Here is a 25,440-nt window from a genome sequence, read left to right on the forward strand (position 1 = left end):
GGGTTCTATTCCCACCTCTGCTACTGATTTCCTGTATTACCTTAGGCAAATCACCGAGCCTCTTTGTAAATTCAGGCACTGAGAGATGGAGTGACTTGCTTGAGGTAACAAAACAAGTCAGGAGAAAGATGTCAGAGTTAGGACTGCATGTTGTCTGCATTAGCCACTAGATCTGCCCCCCCCCCCCCGCTTGAGAAAGTCAAGTTTACAAAACTTAGAAGAATGCATTTCCAGTGGGCTGTAGTTAGGGAAAGTTTGTGGCATTTATGATCAGCTTCTAGTACTAAACATCACATCTATGAACTCCCTAATGCTGGATCTCAAGAAATAGCCTCCCAAGTATTTTCCTAACAGAATAATCAGCATCCGTGGGAAGAAATTAAATAGTAAATAATAATAATATTTTGCAGTAGTAACTTTCTCACAGCATTTTACAGGCATTAATTAGCTAAACCTGACAAGCCACATGTCCAGTGTGGACACACATAAAACTATGTATTCCTCTGGCAAAGCTGGACCAACAAAAATCAAGGTAAAGCTCTTCAAAAGTGCAGGCCTGCACATGATGATCTGCTACAACCCCAATTCACAAGCAGGGGATCATGGGAACACAACTGGGGCCCAGGCAAATCTGCAGCTGGACCTATAGAAAGGGGGGAATAGAGGAGGGTGGGTGCGAGCGCCAATTTATTTAATTATTTATTTGCTTCTTTTCCTCCAAGTCATTTCTCGCCCTTGCTGACCTGGGGAGCAAAAAGCTTTTGGGAAAGTGCCTTGGGTCAGTATCACTGACTAAACTGGCCAACCCACATTGTACCAATGGACTGCGTTCGACCCACTGGGAACTTGCAAAACACTCCTCTGCCCTTCTCACCCTCTGTTCCTCTTGCACCCTCTTGCTCCCTGCTGATTGGGGCACAGCAGCTGAGGGTTAAGTAGAAGCAGCTCCCACATCTTACCTGGCTGATAGAAGTCTGGAGATAGTTCCCTGGCCATAGTCCTGGCTACACTCGATTCATTGTTAGCTGCCTGAGCTGCTTGCTCAGCTCCATCTGCCTTGGCTTTGGCATGGGAGGTCCTGTGAAGAGAACACCATCATGACATTAAGTACCTTCCGAAGCTATGATCAGCATTGCCCAAGCACATGACATTGGCTACACAGAGAACACTGAAGAATTAAAAATCTGGCGCCTCATTTCCCAATAATCCCTTTGACAAGTGGGCTGAAGGAGCAGTGAAAAGTGTAGCCTATCCACCTGCCAACTAGTAATTTTTCTCGCATGTTTACTGCCACCCCTACTGCCATAGATCTGGGCACCATGACGTAGTTAAAAACAGACATGATTATTGCCATCGACAGGTGGCAAACTAGCACTACACTAAGCTAACCCCACCAGCCAGCAAACAGAAGCCACCCCATGGAAATTAAAATCCACAGCCTATGGACAGCCAAGCAAAAAGGGACAGACTGGCAAATAAGTTAGGTGCACAACTGCTTGAGCATAGTGTGTGTTCACGTGCATAAGAATAGGATAACTGTGCTTGCAAATGTGCCTAATTAGCCAGTAATTATGCTAACAAATGGCTCAGCTCTATTGCATGGCTTCCACACATTCAACCTTGGGGACTTGCAGCAGGAGTGCCCCAGCCAATCACACCTGCTGGAGTGGGACATGGAGGGAAAGGCTCCCTCCAAGATGTGGCATCCTTGCATTTTGTAGGGCAGGATTCCATTTCCATAGCCAGGGAACACCCAGGACCACTCCTTTCCCCCACCTTTTGTCTGTTTGTGTTTAAAATTGTAAGTTCTTGGGGCAGGGACCATGCCCTCATATGTGTCTTGCACAGTTTGGGCATTTATACAATGTACATGACAACAACATTATGGCCTAAGTGCAGCGTCAAAAGTCTCGAGTGTGCTACACAGCCAGCTTCATCTTTCCTGCATAGGAGCGGCCTATGGAACTGCAGATCCCAGTATACAACAGTGGGCAAAGTTTGGCAAGTTCTGTCCTCAGTGCCTCTCAAGTGACCATAAAAGAAACAAGAGTCCAGTTTTCCAGGCAGATTCCCCTATCCATACCAACCTCCAGAGCTGCCCTTGTAATATGAAAGCCACCGGTGGCCTCCTCTTGCATACCTTGGCTTCTTGAGTCCTGTAGAGAAATGTCTCCTGCTTGCTTCATAAGGGTGACTAAGTTATCTGTCTGTGTGTGATATTGCTAGGATACCTAGCATTTTGGTTCCTATGATTTTTACATGAGAAGTTAAGCTAGCTTTGGAACAAAGATCCCTGTGTAGTATGACACTGACTTCAACAGTGAAACTCAACCCTCAAAACAGAAGAGACCAATTCTGTGCACACACAAGCCACCCTGTTCCATCCAAGGCTAAGAATACTTGTTTTCCTAACACTGTCATCATGACCAGATTTTCAGCAGCTTCCAGAATCATGCCAATCCATATTTGTGGATATGTAAATGTGCATATGCAAAACCACACACATTTGTATGCATATGGACAGTTAGATGTATGATTATCGATCTGCACGTGTAAACTCGAATACTATTAATTCAGCCTTGCAATAATCTGTGAGCTAGTTAAGTGACATCCAGTGATCCTTTTCCCCCACACTGATACACAGATCCCTTTGGGGTGAAACACGGATGCTGTATGATGGCACACAATGGTACAGCAACATCTTAGAACTGGAACTGAGGAAAGATACTGTATTCCATAGAGACTGCAAAGGGAATTTTAGATAGAATGTAATGACCCGAGTTTCAAATTTAGCCAGGACACCAGAATGAATTCTCTTGCACCAAATACCCACTTACATATGTGTGAGGGGGGAGGGTGTTGGTGCATGCAAATATTGCAGATGCAATAAAAGAGGCTGCTGAAATTTTTCCCCCAAGTTTCTTTACGGTGAAAAGCGAGAGAAACTTCCATGATTCTTGGTCACAAAGATTATGGAAAAGAATTAAATGGCTAGCAATTTCCCAAATCTTCATGCTCAGCAATGCTGTAAAATACCTGTGAACTGGAAGGGCATTCTGACTCTTAACATGCAAACGACCATAATACACATCCCCCCTGTACTTCAGAATTCCTATATCTGGAATGATCTCCCTTTATGTTGGAAACAGGAGTCAGCCTATTGCTAACATTTACTCATCATCTTCCTTCTTAGCTTGCAAGCTGAGCTGTCTGGGATAGTTTTCTACAATTTTTGTTTTTCTGTCCAATATTGTTAGAGCTCCTGAAACATCCAGAGACACTAGCTGATGAGACAGAAGTCTGCAATTTTAAACCTCGACTGCATGCAGGAGATCACGGGAAGCTGTAAACAGAGAAAGTGTCTCCTTTTTTGGTAGCATATAATCAGTGTGATTAATTCCACTACAATCTGGGGAGGGGCTGGTGGCATATTTATGTGCTTTTTGTGCCTGGGGAATCTCTGTGGATTCCCAGTGCTCAGCACAGAGCCTGAAAGCAGCCTTCACCTTGCCAAGAGGTGTTCCTTTTAACTCTCCAAAGCAATGCTCCAGGAAGGAGTGCAGCTTGACAGACACTGACAGTGCCGCTCTCGCACTTGGATCCCGGAGGGGGCAATCCAGAGAAAGAAGCCCAGGCTTTAGCTACTAAATTAGGGTGGGAATCTCAGAACCTGCCCTACAGTGTCTGAGGACGTTATCTGTCCCACTGATCAAGTGATTGAAGTTGCATGCTTAGGGCTAGAACTGGCCACCCTTGTGTGCGTTGGTGAGCGCTCACTCCCTTGTAGTCCCATTGAAGAGGAAGGGCCAGATCCTCTGTTCCTCCAGCACAGGGACAGAGGGGCTTTAAGCCACCATTGCAACTCCTGCATTTCTGAACTTCTCTTGGCCCTTGTTTTAAGTCAGAGCTGCCTCATGGCCACTTTAACTTATACTCATCATGCTGTGGCCATGTCCCCTTCCTCCCGCAATGCACCCTCTATGCTGGGGGCTGTGAGAGAGGCAGTGTAGAGCCATTCTGACATACTGTGATCCCCAGGGGCCGTCTGCAGGGTTTACTGCTGGTGGAGTGGCATGAAGAGGCTGGAGCAGAGCACAGACTCTGGCCCAGTGGGACCACTTGCAGGAGCACATGCTTGCCATAGCCAGGAAGGGATGCACAGATCCAGCCCTTGTTGTGGTATCTGGCTGCTAAACCAAAGCCCAGGGTTTGTGAAGAATAGGGTATTGGGATGTTCAGTAGCAAAATGTCCAAGGGAGAGACATGATAGAATAAGAAACATTCCCAGACTGGGAGACATTAGGCAGGCACCTTCCTATTTGCAGCCACCTTAACTTGCCATTCTGGGGGCTAAATTGGATGGAGGGTCACCTCCCTATCAGCATCAGCCTGTTTGCTTTTAGTATATTGCAGTTTTGGCTAACATGATAGTGGGGCTTCGCTCTAAGGTGATTAACTTGAATGGACTTTTAGAGAACTAAAACTAGGAACCAACTCTGGATGTATTAGGGCTTGTCTACACATGGACATTGAGGATAATTAATCCAAATTAACTAAAGATCTGAATTTGAAGTGGATTAGTTAAACTGCATTAAAACACTGTGTGAACACCCTCATTTAAAATTAAAGTAGCCTTAATTCAGTTTAGTTTAATTCACTTCCCAAGTGAATTATGCTAAATCGAATTAAGGCCACTTTAATTCTGAATAACTGCATCCACACAGGGATTCAATGCAGTTTAATAAATCCACTTCAAATTCACACTGTTAGTTAAATCAGATTATTTTTCCTGGATGTCCCTGTGTAGACATGACCTCAGTCTCTCCCTGAAGGGCAAAGAGAGGAAGTGATTTGCCATGTGAGGAGATGTTTTCTTATCCCCTTTCTAGAGTCTGCAAATTGACAAGGCCTGAGACACAGTTGCCATCAGTCATGTCACATACTGATTTATGGTGAGGTGTGGAAGGTCAGAGCTTTTGGAACTCCTGTCTCGCTCAGGCTTGGTCAGCACAGACACCCCAAGTGGGGCATTGCATGGCTCAGTTATTACAACAAGCTACTCAAGCAGAGGATGGCGAGGGACTTGGAGCGGGTACATATGGCTCTCTAGTGGACACCTGGTGCCACGCTGATACACAGAAAGTGGGCTTCCCTCCTCACTGGTGCGTGAGGAATGCACACGCTAACATGTTAACAACGGCCGGTACAGATACCCCAGCTCATTCCTTAATGTTCCAGGATGAAACACAGCTTCGGCATGGCCTGGAGGTTACACCAGACAAGACAACTCCTGATTACTCTAATCCCGTGGCAGTCCCGGTTTGGTACACAGAGGCTTCCCTTCCTCCTAAGAGGCTGTTATATCTTGTGCTTATCAGGCTGCTGCATGAGGCTCTAGTGATGGGACAAGCAGGCTGCTTCCTCTGAAGTAATACAGTTCCTACAGGCCCAGACCCAGGCCAGGCAAGAACAGTACAGTAAAGTAAGCGTGAACCACGTGACCTGGGGCAATGATTCTGTCAGTCCTCCCAAGCTAAGCACGGCTGAGTTCTGTGCTTGGATGAGGAAGGCTGCAGGGCCTGATGATGGCGATCCTGACCTAACCCGAGCATAAGTGGGTGCAACTCCTCCGAAGTCAATGGAGCAACTCTGGAGTTACACTGGTGTGAGATCAGAGCCTAGCTCCTTCCTCCCAGGGAACTGCACAGGAGTTCAGGGCTGGAAGAGAAGGAGCGCACACTACCCAACTGAAAGGGCAGCAGTAGGGTGACCAGATGACAAGAACAAAATATGGGGACACATGGGGGGTCAGCCACAGGCTCACCCCCACACCAGGGCCGGCTCTAGGTTTTTTGCCGCCCCAAGCAAAAAAAAAAAAAAAAGAATGCCACTGAAGCAAAAAACAAACAAACAAACAAACTAGAGTGCCACCGAAGCAAAATATCGGGACAAATGGCGTCACGATCATACATCAGTCGAGACACGGGACAAATAACTAAATATCGGGACAGTCCTGATTTTATCGGGACATCTGGTCACCCTAGGCAGCAGGTCTGTAGCAGCCTGTAGTTGCCACACTGGGATGTGGGCGGGGCCAATCCTGACCTCAGTTATTGCAGATGATGGAGTGAGTCTGGATTCTCACCACCATAACTGATGGTGATGTGCCCCCCCCAGGACATAGTTTGAATTTGGGGTCCTCCAGGTGCTGTGTAAATAAGAGATATTGTTATGATGGCAGCTGATTCCCCTCACTTTGTGAGGCTGGCCTTTGCCTCACTCCCACTGATATAGCATTTGCCTGCAATTCTTCTAACACCATGAACTTGGGGCCTACAGCTACAACAGCTGCTGCATGCTCTGGAGCTGCTGCTTAGAAACTGGCACCTTACTCGCATCATGTGTTGGGATCTACCAGGCGCTGAGAGCCTGAGCAGCTGAGTCAGCTCTCAAAGCTGTGCTCTCTTCCCCACGGGCATTTGTCAACCGGTTCAATGTCTGATTGCCCCACACAGACCCTGACTCCCTGGGCTTGTGTGCTACCGTGATTTAGATAATTTATTATAGCACAGGTTCTGTGATTAGTGCCTGTGTTTTGCACACCTTGACGGGCTTTGGAGATAAATATGTTGCATTCAGCTTCCACAGACAGTGTGCTCATGGCCAGGTGTTACTGGGACTGTAGCGGCCAGGAAGGTATGAGTGGAGATTGCCACTGTTCATTACCATCTGAGGGGGACCACTAAGGATTTATTAACATGCTGGATTGGGGTCTGGGGGGGGGGAGATAAGGCACAACTCTACAGCAGAGGAGCTTGTATTCAGCCAGCTGCAGTAGGATAGGAACAGGCATGCAATCATAGTGTTTGTTGGCCAGTCAGATGCTGATTAATGATTCTGAATAATAACAAATCCTAGCTCTCACAGAGCCCTTCTGAAATTATGAATTATTTGTATTACCATAATGCCTAGGAGCCCCAGACATGACCAGACCTCATTGCGCTAGAGGCTGTACAAACACAGAACAAAAAGATGTTCCAGAGAGCTTCCAGTCTAAGACAAAAGGCAACAAGTGGAGAGACAGACAGAGAGACAGGGAAGCACTGGGAAATGACCAGACAATACTGCTCATTCAGCATGACGGGCAATGGACTCAGCACACCAGCCGCCCAACCATCACTCCTTTTTTTGTAGGCATCACAGCCAAGGAGAGTTTTAAGGAGGGATTTGAAGGAGGACAAAGAAGTAGCTTTTCAGCTATAGACCTCGAAGAGCTTAAGAGCCAGCAATTTCCCCCAAGGCTAGAGCTGGTAAAAACAGGAACACTTTTTGCAAAAATTTTTAGAAATTTGAATTTTTTCAGCCAGCTGGTGAGTTTTTGCTACCAGCTTTACGCAAAAATCTAGCACCACACCAAGAAGCAATTCAACAGGCAGACAAGCAGGGCAGAATCTTTGCGTGGGAAGGAAGGTGCTGCAGGGACTGGCGCCTTTGAAAATTCCACTCTAAACTTACTGGTGGCGGAAGTCAATAGCTCTTCTTCAAAACGGAACTACACAATACACAATCCAAATCTCATATGTAACAGTAAATGGAAAGGAAGGAAAAGGCCCCTTAAAAATCATGACAGAACTCTCTACCCCAACTAGGAAGGCAGTGATCTAGCAATGCGCTCCCAGGGACAGCCAGCAGCAACCTACACATTAGGGAGCACAGACTTCAGGTTGTTGCAGTGGAGAAGTTCTCTTCCTAATTTCAGCTCCCCAGTCAGCTCGGTTAAAAATAGGTTGCTTGAATTCTTTGGAAGGGGAGCACTCGTCTAAAGCGGAGGTCAGGAGGAGATGTGCAGATGATGCACACTGCACGCTGCCCATTGCCTCTGGAGTGCATTGCCCTGTGTTTTAGTTCCCCTTTATGGTGCTTTGGGGAGCTGGCGTCCTGCTATTGATCCAGAATCACCCTTTCCCGTATGGTGATGCTTTTTGCTGCTCTTGAGCCACCAGCATGGCTTACGATTTAGCTCGCACTCAATTGGAGAGAGTAGAAAAGCTCTACTGCTGTAATAGTTTTTGTATAAGGGCAGGGATACAGCACCATTCCTCTCTTTTCTGGCTGACTCCCAGTAGTGCTGCTGCCCAATCCATTCCTCTGATTGCTACTAAAATCCTCTGAGGGTATCGGAGCCAAAGTTGGGCCCGCTCACTAACAGGTGAGCCCATAAGCCAAGCCAATAAACCTGTCTTCTTGGACTGTTCTTGTGTTTTGCGCATCCACATTTTGTTGGACTGTAGATAAGATTAGAATGAGCAGAGAATACTGCAAATGCCAGATACAGCCTGAGAGCCACTTACAATCTACAGGTACTGAGTTGACCTTGTAGCTAGAAATAGTGGAATAACTCAGATGCCTGCCCCAACTATTTCACGTTCGGCAGAGAGTGTTATTCTGTGCAGGGTCCAGAAAGTACAGCCCATTCATCACAGCTCTTACCACTCAGTGTTTTGCCTTATCAGACTGAGTCAGAGACCCCCATCAGGAATGACTAACTGAGCCCCTTTTTTCTGATATTCAAATTACCACTGGTTCAAAAATGTTACATGAATTTTCACTAATTAACATGTTAAATGAAAGGCAACTTGGCTTCTCTGATAAACCCTGTTTGTTCTTTTGTTACAGTCTATTCCCGACCCACATCTACCCCGTTTGTTTCATCAGCTTGTTGTGTCCTGTCTCGTGATCAGCCTGGGGCAGGCCTGTCTTCTTAGTTACTAGTTTGTACAGTGCCTAGCACAGTGGGACCCTGGTCCTGTCTGGGATTCCTAAGTGCTACCATAATACAAATAATAATACAATTGCCTGTATATTACATGCTTTAATCTGACAGGTCAGATAGCCCTACATATCATGCATGTAACATGTTTGTTGGCCTTAGATTTTCAGAAAAGTCGTAAATGCAAAATGAAGACAGAATTGCACATCTAACCGAATGCACAATTGCTGCACTTGCAAGTCCAGACTCAATAACTGTGTATACAAATGGCTGATAATGTTCATTTTTGAGTGTGCAAGTACCTGATTTTTCATGTACAATCACTCTAACTTCACCTGCAAAGTGCACATCTAACTCTTCTAAAAGTCCAGGTCTTGATCGCTGCTGTCCATTTAATCAATAAATGCCATACTTGGTACTCTACTCCTGCAACGTATGGAGGGGAGGGGGAAGATATTGTATATTTCAAATATGAAGTATATTGCATTTTGTCCTTCCTGGGAAATTTAAGATATAATAGTTTGGTTCAGTGATAACATTTACAACACTGAAAAAAACAGGGAATATTCCATGCACATTTTTGCCTAAGGGAAAATCAGAACTTTCATTTTGGTACCAGAAAGATGCCAACTCTTGGGGAGGTGCGGGTGGAGGGTCGATATGTGTAAAGTACAGATGCTTTTGACTGCTTCTCCATTTTCAGTTCTATGCTTGGAGCCTTCTCTTCTCATGTGTTAAGCCACCTTCCATCTCTTCAAAGCCTACATCTTTTGCCTTACATCACTGATCACCCATAACTCTACTGTAACATTCTGCTCTATCTCCTCCCTTTTAATCATCTCTTCTCCTCCTTCCCCTGCCCATACTTCTATTCAGATTTGTCCAGGGGTGAAAGTAAGTCGAGTGACTTACAGGTACGCTGGTGCCAGCTCTGGCCCCCCGGAAGGGGCAGGGCCTAGGGCGGAAGGGGGGGGGTCAGAGACAGGGTGGACTGGGGCTGGAAGGTAAGTGCCCCCCTCCTTCTCTTCCTCCCCCAATGGGGTAGCAGCAGCAGCCCAGGGCTCCAGGGGCTATTTAAAGGGCCCGGGGCTCCCCTGCTTCTACTGCCCCGGTCCTTTAATTAGCCACCGGAGCCCTGGGGAAGCGGCGGGGCTCCAGTGGCTATTTAAAGGACCGGGGCAGCAGAGGCAGCTGGAGTCCCAGTCCTTTAAATAGCGCCTGGAGCCCCCGCTACCCCAGGGCTCTGAGGGCTATTCAAAGGGCCCGCGGCTCCCCTGCTTCTACCGCCCCGGCCCTCCAGAGCAGCGGGGCTCTGGAGGCAATTTAAAAGGCCTGGGGCTCCAGCCACTGCTGGGAGCCCCAGGCCCTTTAAATTGCCCCCTGGGAAAGCCGGGCTGCCAGTACGGTGCACTGGCTTTTGCTGGTACGCCATACCGGGGTGTACCGGCTTACTTTCACCTCTGGATCTATCCCATCCATCTCCATCTCCCAACCCTTCACCCCTCTACAAACAGAAGTGACTGCTCTAGAGGCTAGATGGCAGCCTCACTGCCCGCTCCTCCTTTGCATATCAACCTTGTGTGTTTCGTATCCATCCAATCTAGACTGTAAGCTCCTTAGGGCAGGGTTTTTACTGATAGTTGTTAATGCTCATGTACACCAAGGGTGCGGTGTATGTCATAAATACAATACAATACAAACAATCTAGCAACTACTTAATGCAGGAAATGTACTTACTGTTCTACAGCATGTCTCTGTATTTTAAAAAAAAGATAAAACATAATAACCTTGAAATTACTTTCATTTCCAATCTCCTTTCTCAAACAACCCATTTGTGAGATGCACTGGTATTTTCACTCTGTTGTACCGGCACTCAGCTACTGAAGTGATTGGCATTGTGTAAATACCTGTGCTAGCTAGCTAGCAAAACAGTACCTTCTCTCCTTCCTTCTGGCATAAAGGGTAATGCCCAGACCATCTTGTCTTAGAAAAAAGTATCGTTTTTTTAGGGAATGCTTTAGGAGCAAGGAATTGTTGTCAAAGTTCACTGAAACTAACAAGCTCAGTGAGCATTAGTCTTTATGATTACCTGGCGAATTTTTAAAATACTAAAATATTATCCTCAGCCCTAAATAGCTCAAAGCCATTTGTATCCTTCAGTGAATGATACTTCCCCACAGAACAGTTAAAGCGATATTAATCTTACAGCAGACGAATCGGCAGCTATCTTCCTCAAGACATCTACCAAAGGAGCCCCATTCTGAGCAAGGGAAACTGGTTAGCTAAACATTCTGAGGTTTTCTAATTCTCAGTATTGCTTTCTTGCTGCTTCATTAATATACCATGTTCTTTAATACTGCAGCTCTGGCCCCCATTGACCTAGATGAGAGGCCAACACGAGCAACTGGCTGGGAGTCAGCTGCCGTTCTCTTTCTTATGGAGATGCCGCTAATGCACATTGCAGGTCCCAACATGCAGTGCCCAGAGACAGCTCAGGATGGAATGCTGCCTACTGGGACTTGCAGTCTCCATAGGCCGCACCTATCAGAGATAAAGCGGGCTGTATTAAACAACTACATGGGCCTTGTTTGCCCTGCAAGAGTGGAGGGCCTCAGAGATATCAGTGTAAGGAATGTAACAAATGCTTTAACTCTTACTGCTGTCATCTCCTGCTCCAGGAAGAACACAGAGCCCTGGACTAGAGTTTCAGCTGATGAAAAGCTTTTCCATTCACCCTCCAACCTGGCTGGAAAGTATGTCATGACAAAGTCAGTGCAGTTCTCTGCAGACAGAAGGGTAGATTCAGTCTCTCGCTATTAGAGGCTACACTTCCTTTCACCCATTTTTTTGGCCTGCTCCCAGGCTTCTGTCTGCTGCTTTGCCTGTTAGCAGGAGGGTGAGCATGAGTATATAACTTCTTCCAGTCAGAGTGCACAGCCAAGCAGCCCTACAATAACAAATCAGTCTGTGCAGCCCAGTGCCTGCGATCAGCCCCACAGTAATGCACCAAGGCACACTGCCCTCATGCTAGGTTTCAGAGTAACAGCCATGTTAGTCTGTATTCGCAAAAAGAAAAGGAGGACTTGTGGCATCTTAGAGACTAACCAATTTATTTGAGCATGAGCTTTCGTGAGCTACAGCTCACTTCATCGGATGCACCTCATGCAGTGAACAATCACTGCCAATGCTAGTGATTTAGATTTATAAACTATATAAAAACCAGCTCATCTCATGCTCAGGACACCCCTTTTATAATTAACTTTCACAGTAAGGTCAAACTGGATGATGCATTCCACGGACAAATACATTAAAGACAATAACCCCTTTAGCAATCAAGCTCTTCCAATCTTCAGCCCACTCCCTCCCCGTTATGCATTTGGGCCTAACAGCATGCACCTTAGGTTGACAAATGTGGACTATTCCATACCAAGTGCACACATGCATGCATGCATGCGTGTGTGTGTGTGTGTGAAGGGGGGTGGGAGGAAATCAGTTCCAAAGTCAAGGATCCCACATGGAGAACACCCTGCCAGCAGCCTCCTCTTGTTCATTTCAAGTGCAGTGTGGCAAAGGGAGAAAGGTGGGGTCACAGGACTAAATATAGATTCCATGAATGATGAAGGGAGCAAATTTCTCAGTGGCACCAAGATTAAATATGTTGCATTTATTAGTAAAGGTATGTTTTTCTGACTGACAGCCCTGCAAACTACTTGGGCTAAAGAGCTGATCAGTAATGGGTATGTTTCCCTGAGGTAAATGTTGATTTTTCATTAAAAAACAAAACAAAAACTCCACCACATATTGGTCAGTTTTTGGCAACAATAAACCAAAAATATTTTTGGCCTAAAACGGTAAAAAAATGAAAATATTTTCAGTATGGGTTTTTTCTATTTTCCAACAAACAGAAAAAATTGGAAATTTTCAAGGAAAACAAAAAGTTTCGGCGAAAAATGTTCCATTAAAGCAAAAAGCCAATTATTCATTGCAAATAAGCTTTGACACAAAATTTTCCTACCAGCCCTTTTGGCCTCAAGAGTCAAAATTCACAGATTTTAAGTCCAGCAGGGACCATTATGATCGGCTAGTCCAACCTCCTGCATAACACAGACTGTGGAATTTCGTGCAGTTCTGGGTTATCTCCCTCACAGTATCACCACCAGTCAGAAAGGTTGTGCAGTAAATATAGCCCCTCAGTGACACCTCTGCCCCGCATCGTCTTCTGTGGTTTTGCCCAAGAGTCACTGATTGAAACTCAGTACACAATTCTGTTGACAGTGCACGTGAAGGAATAGAATCCAGCTCCCTGTCTTGTGTGTAGAGGCTCGGCAGGGCTAACTGGAATAAAAAAAGAAAAATCTCCTGTTTGTCAGAAGCGCAGTGGCTGTGGCTGTGTACACACACATAGCAGTTCTGTCCATCAAGCAGCTGACATTTTTACAGTCACTTTTCAGAGTGAAGCCACACTTTGATTTCCCTGTATTTTTCCTCTTGAGATGAGGGATCTGGAAAACTGACAGGGCTGTGTGCAAATGCCTTTGGAAGATGAAATCCTTCTCAGTTTAAAAATGTGCTAGGCCAAAAATATATCAACACCTGTGGCTTTGATTCTACAGAAGCAGCGGCTAGTCTGTGTTTTAGATAAAGACTCAGTTCTGGGGAAGATCTGAAAAAGGCAATTTGTATCAAGTGTCTTACATGCATTTCTCTGGTGTTCATGATTATAGAATCTTCTCACGTGTCAAACATTAATGAACGAAGCCTCACACAACCCCTGTATTATCAGCCCCATTTTACACATGGGAAACCTGAGGCACACAGGAACTATGCAGCAGACCTAGCAGTAGACCCAGTTCTCCTGACCCCCAGTCCTGTACCCTAACCCCAAGACCATCTGTCCTTCGGCTCACAGTGTAGGCGCACTGGAAAGCATGGTTAGGTTAACCCAAATTCCACCCTTTTATTCCCAGAATAACTGTCAGTGAAAATAACCAAAGGGAATCTCACTTCTCTGCTAGGTTACCAAAGGAAAAGGAAAACAGGTGAGAGCAGCAAGGACTTTTTGATATTCCATTTCCTTAGAATTAAAAGACAAGTAAAGTCATTCCAGGACGACCTCTATGAGAACCCAGTTGGAGGAGAAGCCCCACTGACATGGTAAACCTGCAGTAGAATACAAGGGATTCAGTGAAAATGGTTCTACAGGCCCTGGGCTACAATAGAACAGAGAAGGGCAGGGATGGGAAGATACGACACTGGGTCTTCCTTTCTGAACGCACCCACCCACGTCAAATGTCTGAAATCAGAGGAGCCTGGAAACCTCAGCTTCCCTCCCAGTCCACCCAGAACATCAAAGCTCTTCTATGAATATTTACTACTGCCACCAAGAGCAATGAAGCCCACACACTGGGAGTCAGGACCGTGCTCATTAGGCACCAGGAAGGCAAAGTCTGGGAGCCCAGGGATGAGCACTCAGAAACTGTTGACACAAATGGAAAGTGTTTTAGCTGCACCGGTGGCAAAATATCACCCAGCCAAACTGCAAGGAACAAAATCCCCTTCAGCTACACTCAGGTGCATAATGTTCGCCCCCTGCCCATGTTAGAGAACCTGCCTAAGGTCAGCTTAAGCTAGTGATGTAAAATAGCAGCAAACACAGCAGTAACCACCCTCACCCCAGGCAACCCTACTTTCTGCACAAACAGTACTAGTGCACCAGGTGAAGCTTATATGAGCCTGCAGAGTCCACAAACGAGGTGAATGTGATTTCCTTAAAGGGGCTGCTCTCCATTCACCAGGCTCCCTGCAGCATCATTTACCACACACCCAGAAGGGAGTTAGCATCATGCAGCCATCCTTCCTTCCAACCCTGAATCAGAGGCATTCTACAGGTGAGACCATAGCTACCTCAACTTTCTGAGAGCAACTGGCACCTTCCAGAAACACTGCAGTCCCTTATGGCCAGACTGTCAAAGGCACTGAAGTGCCTAAAGATACAGACAGGCATCTGGTGGGATTTACAACAGTGCCTAGGTGCCCAACTCCCATTGATTTCAATGGGAATTAGGTACCTAGGTGCTTTAGAAAATCCCACTGGGCACCTATTTACATCTATTGGTGCCTAAATACTTTTAAACTCTTCACTCCTACCAATACAAGCGAGATTCAAAAAGGAGAATAGAAACCCATGATGGTCTCAGTCCCTCCTTACAAAACCTGATTCAAAAGAAAGAAGCAGACGCTACTGTAACCTGACTAAAACATTCTGCCCTTCTTCAGAGCCGCACTGAATAACCCTTCGGTAATGACTAGGAAAGTGCACTCAGTCGAGAAAAAAGGAGGACTTGTGGCACCTTAGAGACTAACCAATTTATTTGAGCATAAGCTTTCGTGAGCTACAGCTCACTTCATCGGACGCATGCCATGAAGTGAGCTGTAGCTCACGAAAGCTTATGCTCAAATAAATTTGTTAGTCTCTAAGGTGCCATAAGTACTCCTTTTCTTTTTGTGGATATAGACTAACACAGCTGCTACTCTGAAACCTGTCAGTTGAGAGAGGAGACAAACACTGCCGACTTCTAATCTCATCTTTGATGCTGAATCCCTCTGACACCTGTGGGCTCAGTCTCCCCAGGGATCCTGACACCTCCTTCACAGTGAGGGGATGAGGAGAGAGCAGTTGAAGTTTACAGAGTGCTTTGACACACGGGGAGCGTTTTATAAGGGCTTGGTATTGGTGTTTGGGAGTGGTACTGCCAAATACCAAAGTATTTCTTGTCATTTTTTCTTTAAGAAATACAACCTTCTTCTGATTTAATTTTCAGCATGTTTGTAGTGACAACTGCCCTGCGCCATCTCTGCAAACACAAGAATTGTTTCCCTGCGGTTCTTGGCTAGGTGGAGGGCCACGCTCTTTGGTTTTAAAAAAAAAGCCCAAACCAGCCCCTATAATTCAGGCTCATGAAGCTCAAGTGACCAGCTGAGTAGCTCCAGGACACAAACTGTGTCATAAGGGCCACTAGATTGCTGATCTGCCACTTTGGGGGAGTAGAACTGGAGTAGGGTGTTCAACAGATCCTAATCGAAATATTCTTCCTTCTCTAGTAATCCCGAATGACGCAGCCAAATCTTAACTCATGATGGCCTTGCAAAGTCTTTTTCCCAGTCGATTTGAGGCAAACTGTGGCCCAAACTCTAGGAGAAATGTCACTTCAGGGAGGGGAGATAGAAAAGTAGACGTGAGAGGAAGCACCAGAGAAAAGCAGCCCAGCAGCATGTACTGCCTAGCATTGCAGCCTGCGCTGTCCCGATGCCAGCAAGGTTGACCTCAGCCGAGAGTGTGACATTCACATCCATTCAGCAACACAACAGTGGGGAAAAACAGAGGCAGGAGCTTTCTGCAGCCATCACATACGAGAGGTAAGGACTACACCCACTCCAGCCAACGCGGCTAATGTCCCAGCAGCACCAGAAAATTTCAGACCACACCATCCGTGTGTGTGTCTGTATTATCGCCCACACTCCCCCCAGAGCTAAGAACTACAGTCCAGTGTGTCTCAGGCAGTGACAGGACAGGCTTCCCCTGCACTCCTCCCCACCGATGCTCTTCATCCCTGGCCTGGAGGAACGACCTGTAAGGCAGGGTGAGAAAGGAGCTGAGTCTCCGTGGCCTATTCAGTGCTTGGCCTCTCTGCTGAACTTTCTAAAGAAAGGGACCAATTACTATAGATAGTTGTCAAGGAAGTGGTGGAAAATGTTTCTTCAATGCACATCAAAGGTTATCAGATCACATTAATCTATGTCAAAACATCCAAGGTGGCCAGGCTACTCCACCCATGACCACCGCAGCCATTCTTGTTTCCCAGCTCTAGTGACAAAACCAGTGAACTGATTCCTCTAGGCATTCCCGTGCTTGGCACCAGGCTCCATCCATGCTAGCAGGCTAATGGACTTTCCTCGTGTTTTGCAGACAGACCCATTTTATGTGCATACATGAGTCAGCCTGGAAAGGAAGTTATGATACGTGAAAATCTGAGTCAAGGAAAGCAAACAGGAGCGTGGAAATGCTCTCTTCCTCCAAAATAGACAGTGTGAACTACAATAACCCACTACGGTTCAGGCAGTAGATTCTGTCAAATCTCTGAGGACTCTCTTGTCAGGTGATTCCGCAGCCAAAGGTTCCCTCAGGGTATATGTTATAGGAGGCTGGTGATGGGTCAATAAGCTCAATGCTGTGGCTGTTGAATAGGGTTGCCAACCCTCTGGGATTGTCCTGGAGTCTGCAGGCATTAAAGTTTAATCTTTAATTAAAGATTATGTCATGTGATGAAACCTCCAGGAATATGTCCAATCAAAATTGGCAGCCTGACTGTTGAAGCCCAAATTTTCAGCAATTCTCCCTTTTGTGCTTGTGCTCCCTCCTTTATATGCATAGAGCTTGAGTTTGCACTGGCAAACAGCACAGATAGGATCACGTGTGCTCAGCAGCCCAGCTCATGCAGACAAATAGCGTCATGCACAGTGCAGGGCTCCACAGATGCAAAAGGAAGAGCATTACTCGTTTTGCTTCATGTGAGAGAAACAAACATTTCTGGGGCTAGTGCAGCTGTAGCATGCCTATAAAAAGCCACAAACCAATGTATTAAGGCCCCAGACTTCAGCTGGTGCTAAAATAACGGCAGGTGGTTTAGGGATCTATGACTTTATGATGAATTAATAGGCTTTATTTAGTGTCACACCCTTTTCAAATACATGGAATTTTAATGGTGTCGGAGCTGTCTCATGGTACATTGATACTTCAAGCTGGAGGTGTAATCTCCAATGTGAGGAGACCTACCTAAAAATAAAGTGTAGCCGTGGACCAGTTAGCTGCCCTGGGTACATACCTAGAGCCTCAGACAGGATCGTCCTTTGGGCAGCTAGCCTCTGCCACCCCTTGTGCTGCTGCAGCCTTGCTGCTATTTTAGCTTGAGCACAATTAGCACAGGTATGTTTCCTCTAGCTCGACGTGTAGACACACACCCACTTGGGAAAGAGAACAAGCAGCTTCCCTTAACCGCTGCATTCATGATCCCAGAGTCCTGGGGAGTAGCACACAGGCTACAGGCCTGTGGGTCACGGGTATGTTCATATCTCCCTGCCCATATGTACAGTAACTCCCCATGTGTTTGTGTCTACTGAGCAGGTGAGATGTTCATTCATATGATTCCAGATCAAAGGACGCGTGGACAGCCTGGCTGATTAGTGAAGGCTGAACATATTGCTGCGCAAGGGATTTGAGTTTGGCTCCACGGTTCAGTCACTTACTCCCCCGCACAGCATGAGCTTGGGGTGCCTTTTGCAGACCTGGAGTGACTCCCCCTCTTACTAATTCATAGACTTCAAAGCCAGAAGCAACCATTATGATTATCGAGTCTGACCTCCCTATGTAACACAGGCCAGGGAATTCCACCAAGTGATTCCTGCATCAAGCCCAATGACTTCGGCTGAGCCAGCTGATATCTTTTAGAAAATGTAAAGCTTCAAGTGATGGATACTCAGGGAAGCTTTAACGGGCTCTAGCGGGGATTGTGCATAACCCAACTTGGCAAGGAGAAGGGTTCTTCAATGGAGCAAAGTAAAGGACCGGGAATGATCTCTCCCTCCTGCCTTCTCAATGTTTCTTTGCTCATACTGTGGAAATGGACTGGAATGAGAATGTGCGCTGTGACATGACCTGTGTCTCCTCTCATGGGAGCAGCGGGGACCGGTGAGCACTGACTGTGGAACTGTAACTGGCAACAGAACTTTATTTTGGTTGACTCTTTCTTTTTTCTTACGGGGTCTGATCACGTTACTATGTAAATGCTGTTCCCAACTATTCTAGCTCCCTTGCAACCCTATCTGGGAGGGGTACTTTAGCAACTCAGCATGGGATTCTGTAGCACTCCGCATGGGATTCTCTCCTTAGTAAGCAGGCTCACTTTAGTTCCTCCATATTGTCTGCTTGTTACATGGATAGACCGCAATTCTATTCATTACACATCCATCATGTGGTACCCAAGCTGGGAGAGAGCATTAATCAGAACAAAAATCAGAACAATGCAGAAGGGCCTGGAGCCTTGTCTAAACTTGGGGAAACCTCCCTAGTACTGATGGGCCTGAACCACACACTATGTGAATACTTAGCTGTCATCAATAATAATCAAAAAGTATGTTTCTACCCCTCATCGTTGTGGAGAAGAGCTTACACCATGACCTGACTGCATGCTAAACACCCACAAACCAGAAGGGAAAGAAAATAAACCCCAAATGTACTGTTATTAAAAATCTCATTATTTTAAAGCCAAATCTCACAATATTGAAGCCCAGCTAGTAAGTTTTGAATGCTTGGGGGCTGGCAATACTGAACCTCCCAGATCCACATGCTCCCCAACTTTGGGGAAGTTTACATACAGGTACAGACTTTGCAGTTATCAGCTGCCTATATCATAGACTGAATTGGAAGTCCATACTCCAGGACTAGGCATCAGTTTGGCTCCAAACGTCACAGGTGGGGGTCCAGCTCTTTCAAAGATATTCTGAACATTATGTATGGAGTTGCTTTGTGAAAGGCTGTGAGCCATTCCTTTTGCTGTTTGATTTCTCTAGTGGCTGGTGTAACCCTTTCAAATACCCCAGGACAGAATGGATGATGGCTCTTGGATGCGGCTTAAGCAAGTCTTGACAGTTCAAGTACTTTATTACTGGAACCCATGCAGCTAAGGTCCACCTGAGTGGGCTCAAGTTTTATTGACTAAGAGTCACAGGCTTTGGCTCTCAGCTGTTGCATTCTCCTGTAGCTCTGATAAACCATTGCTGTGCATTCCCTTATTTAGTCAGGGACTCTCTGCTGACTCCAGTGTTTTCAGTGCGTCATTTACACCATACATCACAGTCCCCTAAGGAGATGCTCATTCCTGCCTAGGTAATGTAAGTCTGAAAGGCTGAGCACAGGGAGATATAAGTAACATTGCTTAAGAATGTGAATGGGCAGAATAGTTCAGAAAAACGATAGGAGAGTTTCAGTTCACGTCTCCGCAGACAAGTGCCTCTGTTTGTCGAAGGGAGAGCTCAGAAGTGCCCCACAGAACACAAAAAGAAAAGGAGTACTCCTTTTCTTTTTGCAAATACAGACTAACACGGCTGTTACTCCGAAACCTGCCACAGAACACAGACAGCAAGGCTATTTAGAATTCAAAACCTTGGAGTAAACCATTTATCTGGCAAGAAGAGAGTCTCACACACAATTTTAATTGAGGCCAGCCTTTGGGAAAGAAAGTCCCAGAGTGTTTTCCTGTACCCGCAACTTCATCCCATTTCTGTTATGCTATTTAGACACTGCCTGGCCTCTCCTTAAATTATTTCAGTGTATTCTTGAGAGTTTTTCCATTATGTATTAAAAGGACAATGTGGAAGCACTTTGAATCTATGTTATAAAGCCGTGGAAAAATGTATGTTCAAATAGCAGATACCCTACTGATTTTAGATGTTGTATAGCCCAACCATAAACCTGTGCTAATTTTGATTTGTGTTTGTCTCCAGTAAAAAATCCTGGTGCTTAGATACCTCCATGTGAGGCGCTATGGATAAATCAGTAAAGGGTGGCAGTGATTTCTTCCTGCTGTCACATACGTGGCTTTCCTGGTGATAATAAATACTATCTGTCACATGACAGATATATTCCAGAGGATATTTGTTAACACAATATACAACTTTCAAGGTGTTCAAAAGACAGGGCCAAAGCTACAGTGTACACATTACAGAACACATGGAAGTGTCCCTTTAAAAAACACTGCTTTCATTCCAGTTGGCTAAGAAGTGCTAGGATTTCATTTGGCACAGATACCAAATTGCAGAGACTTGACGGGGTCACGAAGAGCTGAGCGTGACCCAGAGTGAGAAGGGTTTGCTGAATTTTCATTGTAGATCTGGCCCTTTTAAAAGTCTTCTTAGGCAAAGAAGGAAATTCACTCTCGTTAGCAACTGTAAGGACTCCTTTGTAGCTAATGACTTGAGGGGGTCTCAGGCCTCCAGAAAACCAACCAAGCTGAATCACTCAAGTCTTACCTAGATCCAGGCTCGGGCCCTCAAAAAGCAGCCAGGCTCTGTGCCTCATCTTGGATTTTTATTTTTAAGGAGATGAAAGCTGTCCCTCAGTTGCCTGTTTTCAAAGGGATCACTTACCCTCTGCTTGACAAGTTAGCACATAGCCTGCATTCTAGCACAGATGCCATCAGGTAACCGCACAGACACCAGCCTTCCTAATTGCACAGCTCTCAGTAGCTCTGAGTTGTTTCTGCTGACCAGAAACAACAGGAGCTTCTCAGGGAAGCAGAATGCCAGCCTGACACACAAGCCATGTCAGCAGCTGCTCGATGTCTCGTGTATTTGGGGGCCTCTACTGCACAGACTCAACAAATCTCGGGCTGGCCTAAGGGGAGATTTCCAATCGCAACCTAGCAGCCTGGAGAGCACCTTTGACTAGGGTCACCCCAAACTGAAATACTGGCCTTAGATGCATGTGTAACATAGTTATTTCTCTCGCCTTAGTACTATGCCCCATACAGAGGATCTCACTCTGCCAGTTCACAGGGGAACATACCCACAGAACAAAGAATGGAAAATCAAAGGCCACTCTTTAGAATGAGCAACATTCCCTGGCACTGTGATTCCCACTTGAATGAAACATCCCAGTACAGCTTCTTGTCATGTAGGACCGTGCCTTCTTGGTTGTTATACAACCTGGTCATTTGCCTCTACAAGGTATTTTCTTTTCACTCCCCCTAACATGATGCTTGTCCTATAGCAAACCATTGTACACTGGTAACTGACAAATAACTTCCCATGTGGTATCTCAAGACCTCATTTGTCGTCTTTCCTTAGCCACATTACCTGCACTGCATCATACATTTTCACTTAACGAGCCCCCCAGACTAGAGTAACTGATGAATGACGAAGGTCGGTTTGTGCACAGCAATTAGTGAATTCATACTGTGCCTCACTGCACCAAACATCTGGGTTGCAAGCCAGCTTGACGGGCAATCTAGTTTGCACTTGACACTTTGGCAACATCACAAACACATTAACTGGGCTTAACTGAGAGCCTCTGCTCATTAGACTGGCTGTTGTAGGTCTTGAACGAGATACACTGGCAGAGCTGTGTGGCAGATCCCAGACTGGAACAGCCAGGGTTGCAGGCAGGCGGGAGGGCAGTGTCCTGACAAAGCTGCAAGAGAGAACTCTGCAAACAGCCTGCCCACACTTGGCCAGTACATTCAGGGTTACATGAACATAACCTCTACAATTTTTCACTAAAATCATGAAAAGAAAAATCAAAATTTCTGAATGTGAGGTGACATAACAGGGAATGCTTCTGGATTTCTAATACAGAAAGGTTTCAGAGTAACAGCCGTGTTAGTCTGTATTCGCAAAAAGAAAAGGAGTACTTGTGGCACCTTAGAGACTAACCAATTTATCTGAGCATGAGCTTTCGTGAGCTACAGCTCACTTCATCGGATGCATCCGATGAAGTGAGCTGTAGCTCACGAAAGCTCATGCTCAGATAAATTGATTAGTCTCTAAGGTGCCACAAGTACTCCTTTTCTTAATACAGAAAGAACTATAATGGGACCTGTCAGGGCCAAAACAATATAGTTCTGGAAGGAAAACACACTCAACTGTGCCATATTCTGGCTGGAGATGCTCAGAGACACGAGAAAATCCACAGCCAGCAGGGGGCTGCTCCCAGTTTCTGCTCCCTTTGAAACACTGCACAGATGCTGCTCCATTTCACAGCAAGAGACGTGGAAGAGGTGTGACCCAGGGGTAAAGTGGTCTATTACATGTATGTCCCCTGATCTGTCAATGCTTGTTCCATGTAGATTGTCATGTTCCAAACAAAGGCTTGGGTTTTGGTCAGAATGTGGAAGTACATTTGTACACAGACCGTGAGGCATAGGTTGGGGTTTCTCTTTCTTCACACCTCTGCAGCTTGCCTGAGCCGCCAAAGCTGCAAAGAGCTGGGGTTTGGGCAGGTTTTAGCATTTTGGGTTTATTTCTCACTGGTTTTAGCATGCCTCAAGGAACCTTTTACGGGGCCAAAAAAAAAGTGAGCACTGGTCTTCTTGTGATATTTCCCTTTCTGAATGGTGGAAATGCCGAGAGGAGGCCAGAACTCGATCCTTAAATGGCTCCCTGAGGTATAAAAAGCCAGTGAAAAATCATGATCATGTACAAGTACGCAGATGCTCAGATTTCCTGCAGCATCTGACTGCTTGGCCTGAGAAACCAAACCCTAACAATACCCTCGCATTCCCATATAAAGATGAGCACTATCCTCTAAATGGAGGAGTCATGTAGCCTTACCATGCAGCTAAAGACATTTCCATAGGGACCAAAAAGCCAAGACACTTTTCATCAATTGGAACCAGGGTTTTATGCTGTTAAATTCCGCCCTGGGGTAAGCAAGGCAGTTCCATTGACTTCAATGCACTTTCATATTGTAATTCAAGAGGCTCATTCTGTATTTTGATCCCCCAGCTTCACTACCCTAGAATTTGTGCGTTAAAGAAACTATTTTACCACCCTGAAGCCACCTTCCCATTTCTGCTAAATTCCAATGTCACTTCCTTCGTAGTCCACAAATTTCATCCCTTAATTTGCAGAGCCATATGTTCCCCCTTCATAACATCAGCACATTTACCCAGGCTTCCCTCAGTTTGCCTCACTGGCAAATGCCCTGCCATACACCCAGATGAGGTGGCTGCTGGTGGTTTCTTCCCTATACAGGCAAGGGGCCAACTCCCGTTTCATCACATGCAGCTTTGTTGTCAGTGCAGCTATCCTGTTAGAGTCATGAGAATGTTCTTTTCCCAGGACATGCCAAGGTCTCCTACTTCAGCAGGTGGTCACAGTAGGCATTAGGATGGAGGATTTTGGTCAGGGTGTTATAGGTCACTACTGGCTGTATAGGGAGGTTTCCCCAGGGACCGAGAGTCTCTGGGTAGCTCTGATTGGAGATGAGGGATTGGAAATTCTCTTAATACTGAAAACAATTCCTGTCTCTAGAATGGTTTAGGGATGCACTCCAGGAGGGGATTGTCTAGGTCACCCAAACACTGCGTAAGGTCCCTTCAGTGGTGTGGAGTCACTAGTGGGACACAGAAAGGGAAAGGGAGTTGGGACAGGGCTGTAGCAAGAAGCCAGCACTAGCCCTGGTCCTGACAGGTCTCCAAATGAGGGAGGATAGTCCAGTTGATAGGGAGCTAGCCTAGAACTTGGCAGACCTGCATTCAAGTCCCTGCTCCCACAGACTTCCTGGGTGACTTTGGGCAAGTCACTTAGTCTCTCTGGGCCCCAGTTCCCCGTCTGTAAAATGGGGATCATAGCACTGCCTTGCCTCACAGGAATGCTGTGAAGATAAACACACTAGGAATTATGAGGTGCTCAGCTGCTGTGGTGATGGGGGCCACATAGGCTATGTTTACACTGCAATTAAAAACCCATAGCGGGCCTGTGCCAGGTGACTGGAGCTTGGACTAAGAGGCTGTGTAACTGTAGTGTAGACATTCGGACTCAGGCTCTTGAACCCTGCGAGGTGGGAGGGTGCCAGAGCTCAGGTTGCAACCTGAGCCCACGTTTCTGAATGTCTACATCAGTTAAACAGCCCCTTAGCCCAAGCCCCGCGAACTTGAGTCAGCTAGCATGGGCCAGCCATGGGTGCCAAACTGCAGTGTAGACATACCCATAAATACCTTAGCTAGAGAGATAGCTCCAGCTGCGAGAGTGCCCAGAAGCCCCGTGGCAAAACTGATGAGAGGGAAAACACGCTATGGTTAGAAGAAGGTGAATGATTATCTAGCACTTTATAAATATTAGTCACCTAGTTCTCACGCCCTCAGAAAGATATTAGACTCATTTTACAGGTGGGGAGACTGAGGCAGGGAGCAAGTGGCTTGCCCAATGTCACAGAGAAAGTCAGTGGCAGGGCTAGAGCTCAAGAGTTTCTCCAGTCAACACTCTGAGCATTAGATTTACTCTAGTCCTTAGAGCTGAGATTAAAGGAGGGGGAAGGGACACATTAACAAAAAAGACACTGTGAGTAGGGATGCTAACCCCTTACGAAGCAAAGGCAGCAATTATGGCCCCAAAGGTAAAAATTCACTGAAACTGTGACTTGACTGTGAAATGAACAGAAGACAAAGCTCTGCTCACCCCTTTCCTAAGTCACTACCCGCTCCTCGTCTGCGCCCCCACATCCTGGCTGGATCACCTGCAGGGCCAGTCCTCCCCTTGCAGCTGCTCGAACACAAATTTGCAAACAGAACTCCTTGCAGGCAGGCGTTGGAAGCCAGAGCAGCGCTCTCAGTATCGGGTCAGGCTCCCTGAGCTGACTGTCACAAGGGCAAACCTAGGCACTGCAGGAGTGAGGCTGGCACTGCCTGGCACAGACTACGGCAGCACACGAACCTCGACACACATTTGGTTTTAGGTAGGCACCCAGCTGGAGAACCAGTGAAGCATGCTCAGAGATAACCTATCCACTGTCTCACCATGCACGAGAGAGGAGGACTCATTAAGGAAAAGGGTTGTAATGCCTTATTTCCTCTGACTCAAAAGTTCCCTTAATAGGAAATGGTTTCCAAGCTGTACTA

General features: G+C 46.2%; 1 protein-coding gene across 2 annotated transcripts in view; it reads right to left on the reverse strand.

Moving 5' to 3' along the window:
• Window positions 1–25,440, reverse strand: part of JPH2 (junctophilin 2) — a 66,833-nt gene that overhangs the window by 21,909 nt on the left and 19,484 nt on the right. For both annotated transcript variants that reach the window (XM_073309557.2, XM_073309558.2), the window contains exon 3: window positions 960–1,078. In XM_073309557.2, coding sequence (XP_073165658.1) covers window positions 960–1,078 — 119 coding nt within the window. The remainder of the gene's footprint in view (window positions 1–959; window positions 1,079–25,440) is intronic.

Source organism: Lepidochelys kempii, chromosome 13, assembly GCF_965140285.1.
Source record: "Lepidochelys kempii isolate rLepKem1 chromosome 13, rLepKem1.hap1, whole genome shotgun sequence".
Lineage (NCBI taxonomy): Eukaryota > Metazoa > Chordata > Testudines > Cheloniidae > Lepidochelys > Lepidochelys kempii.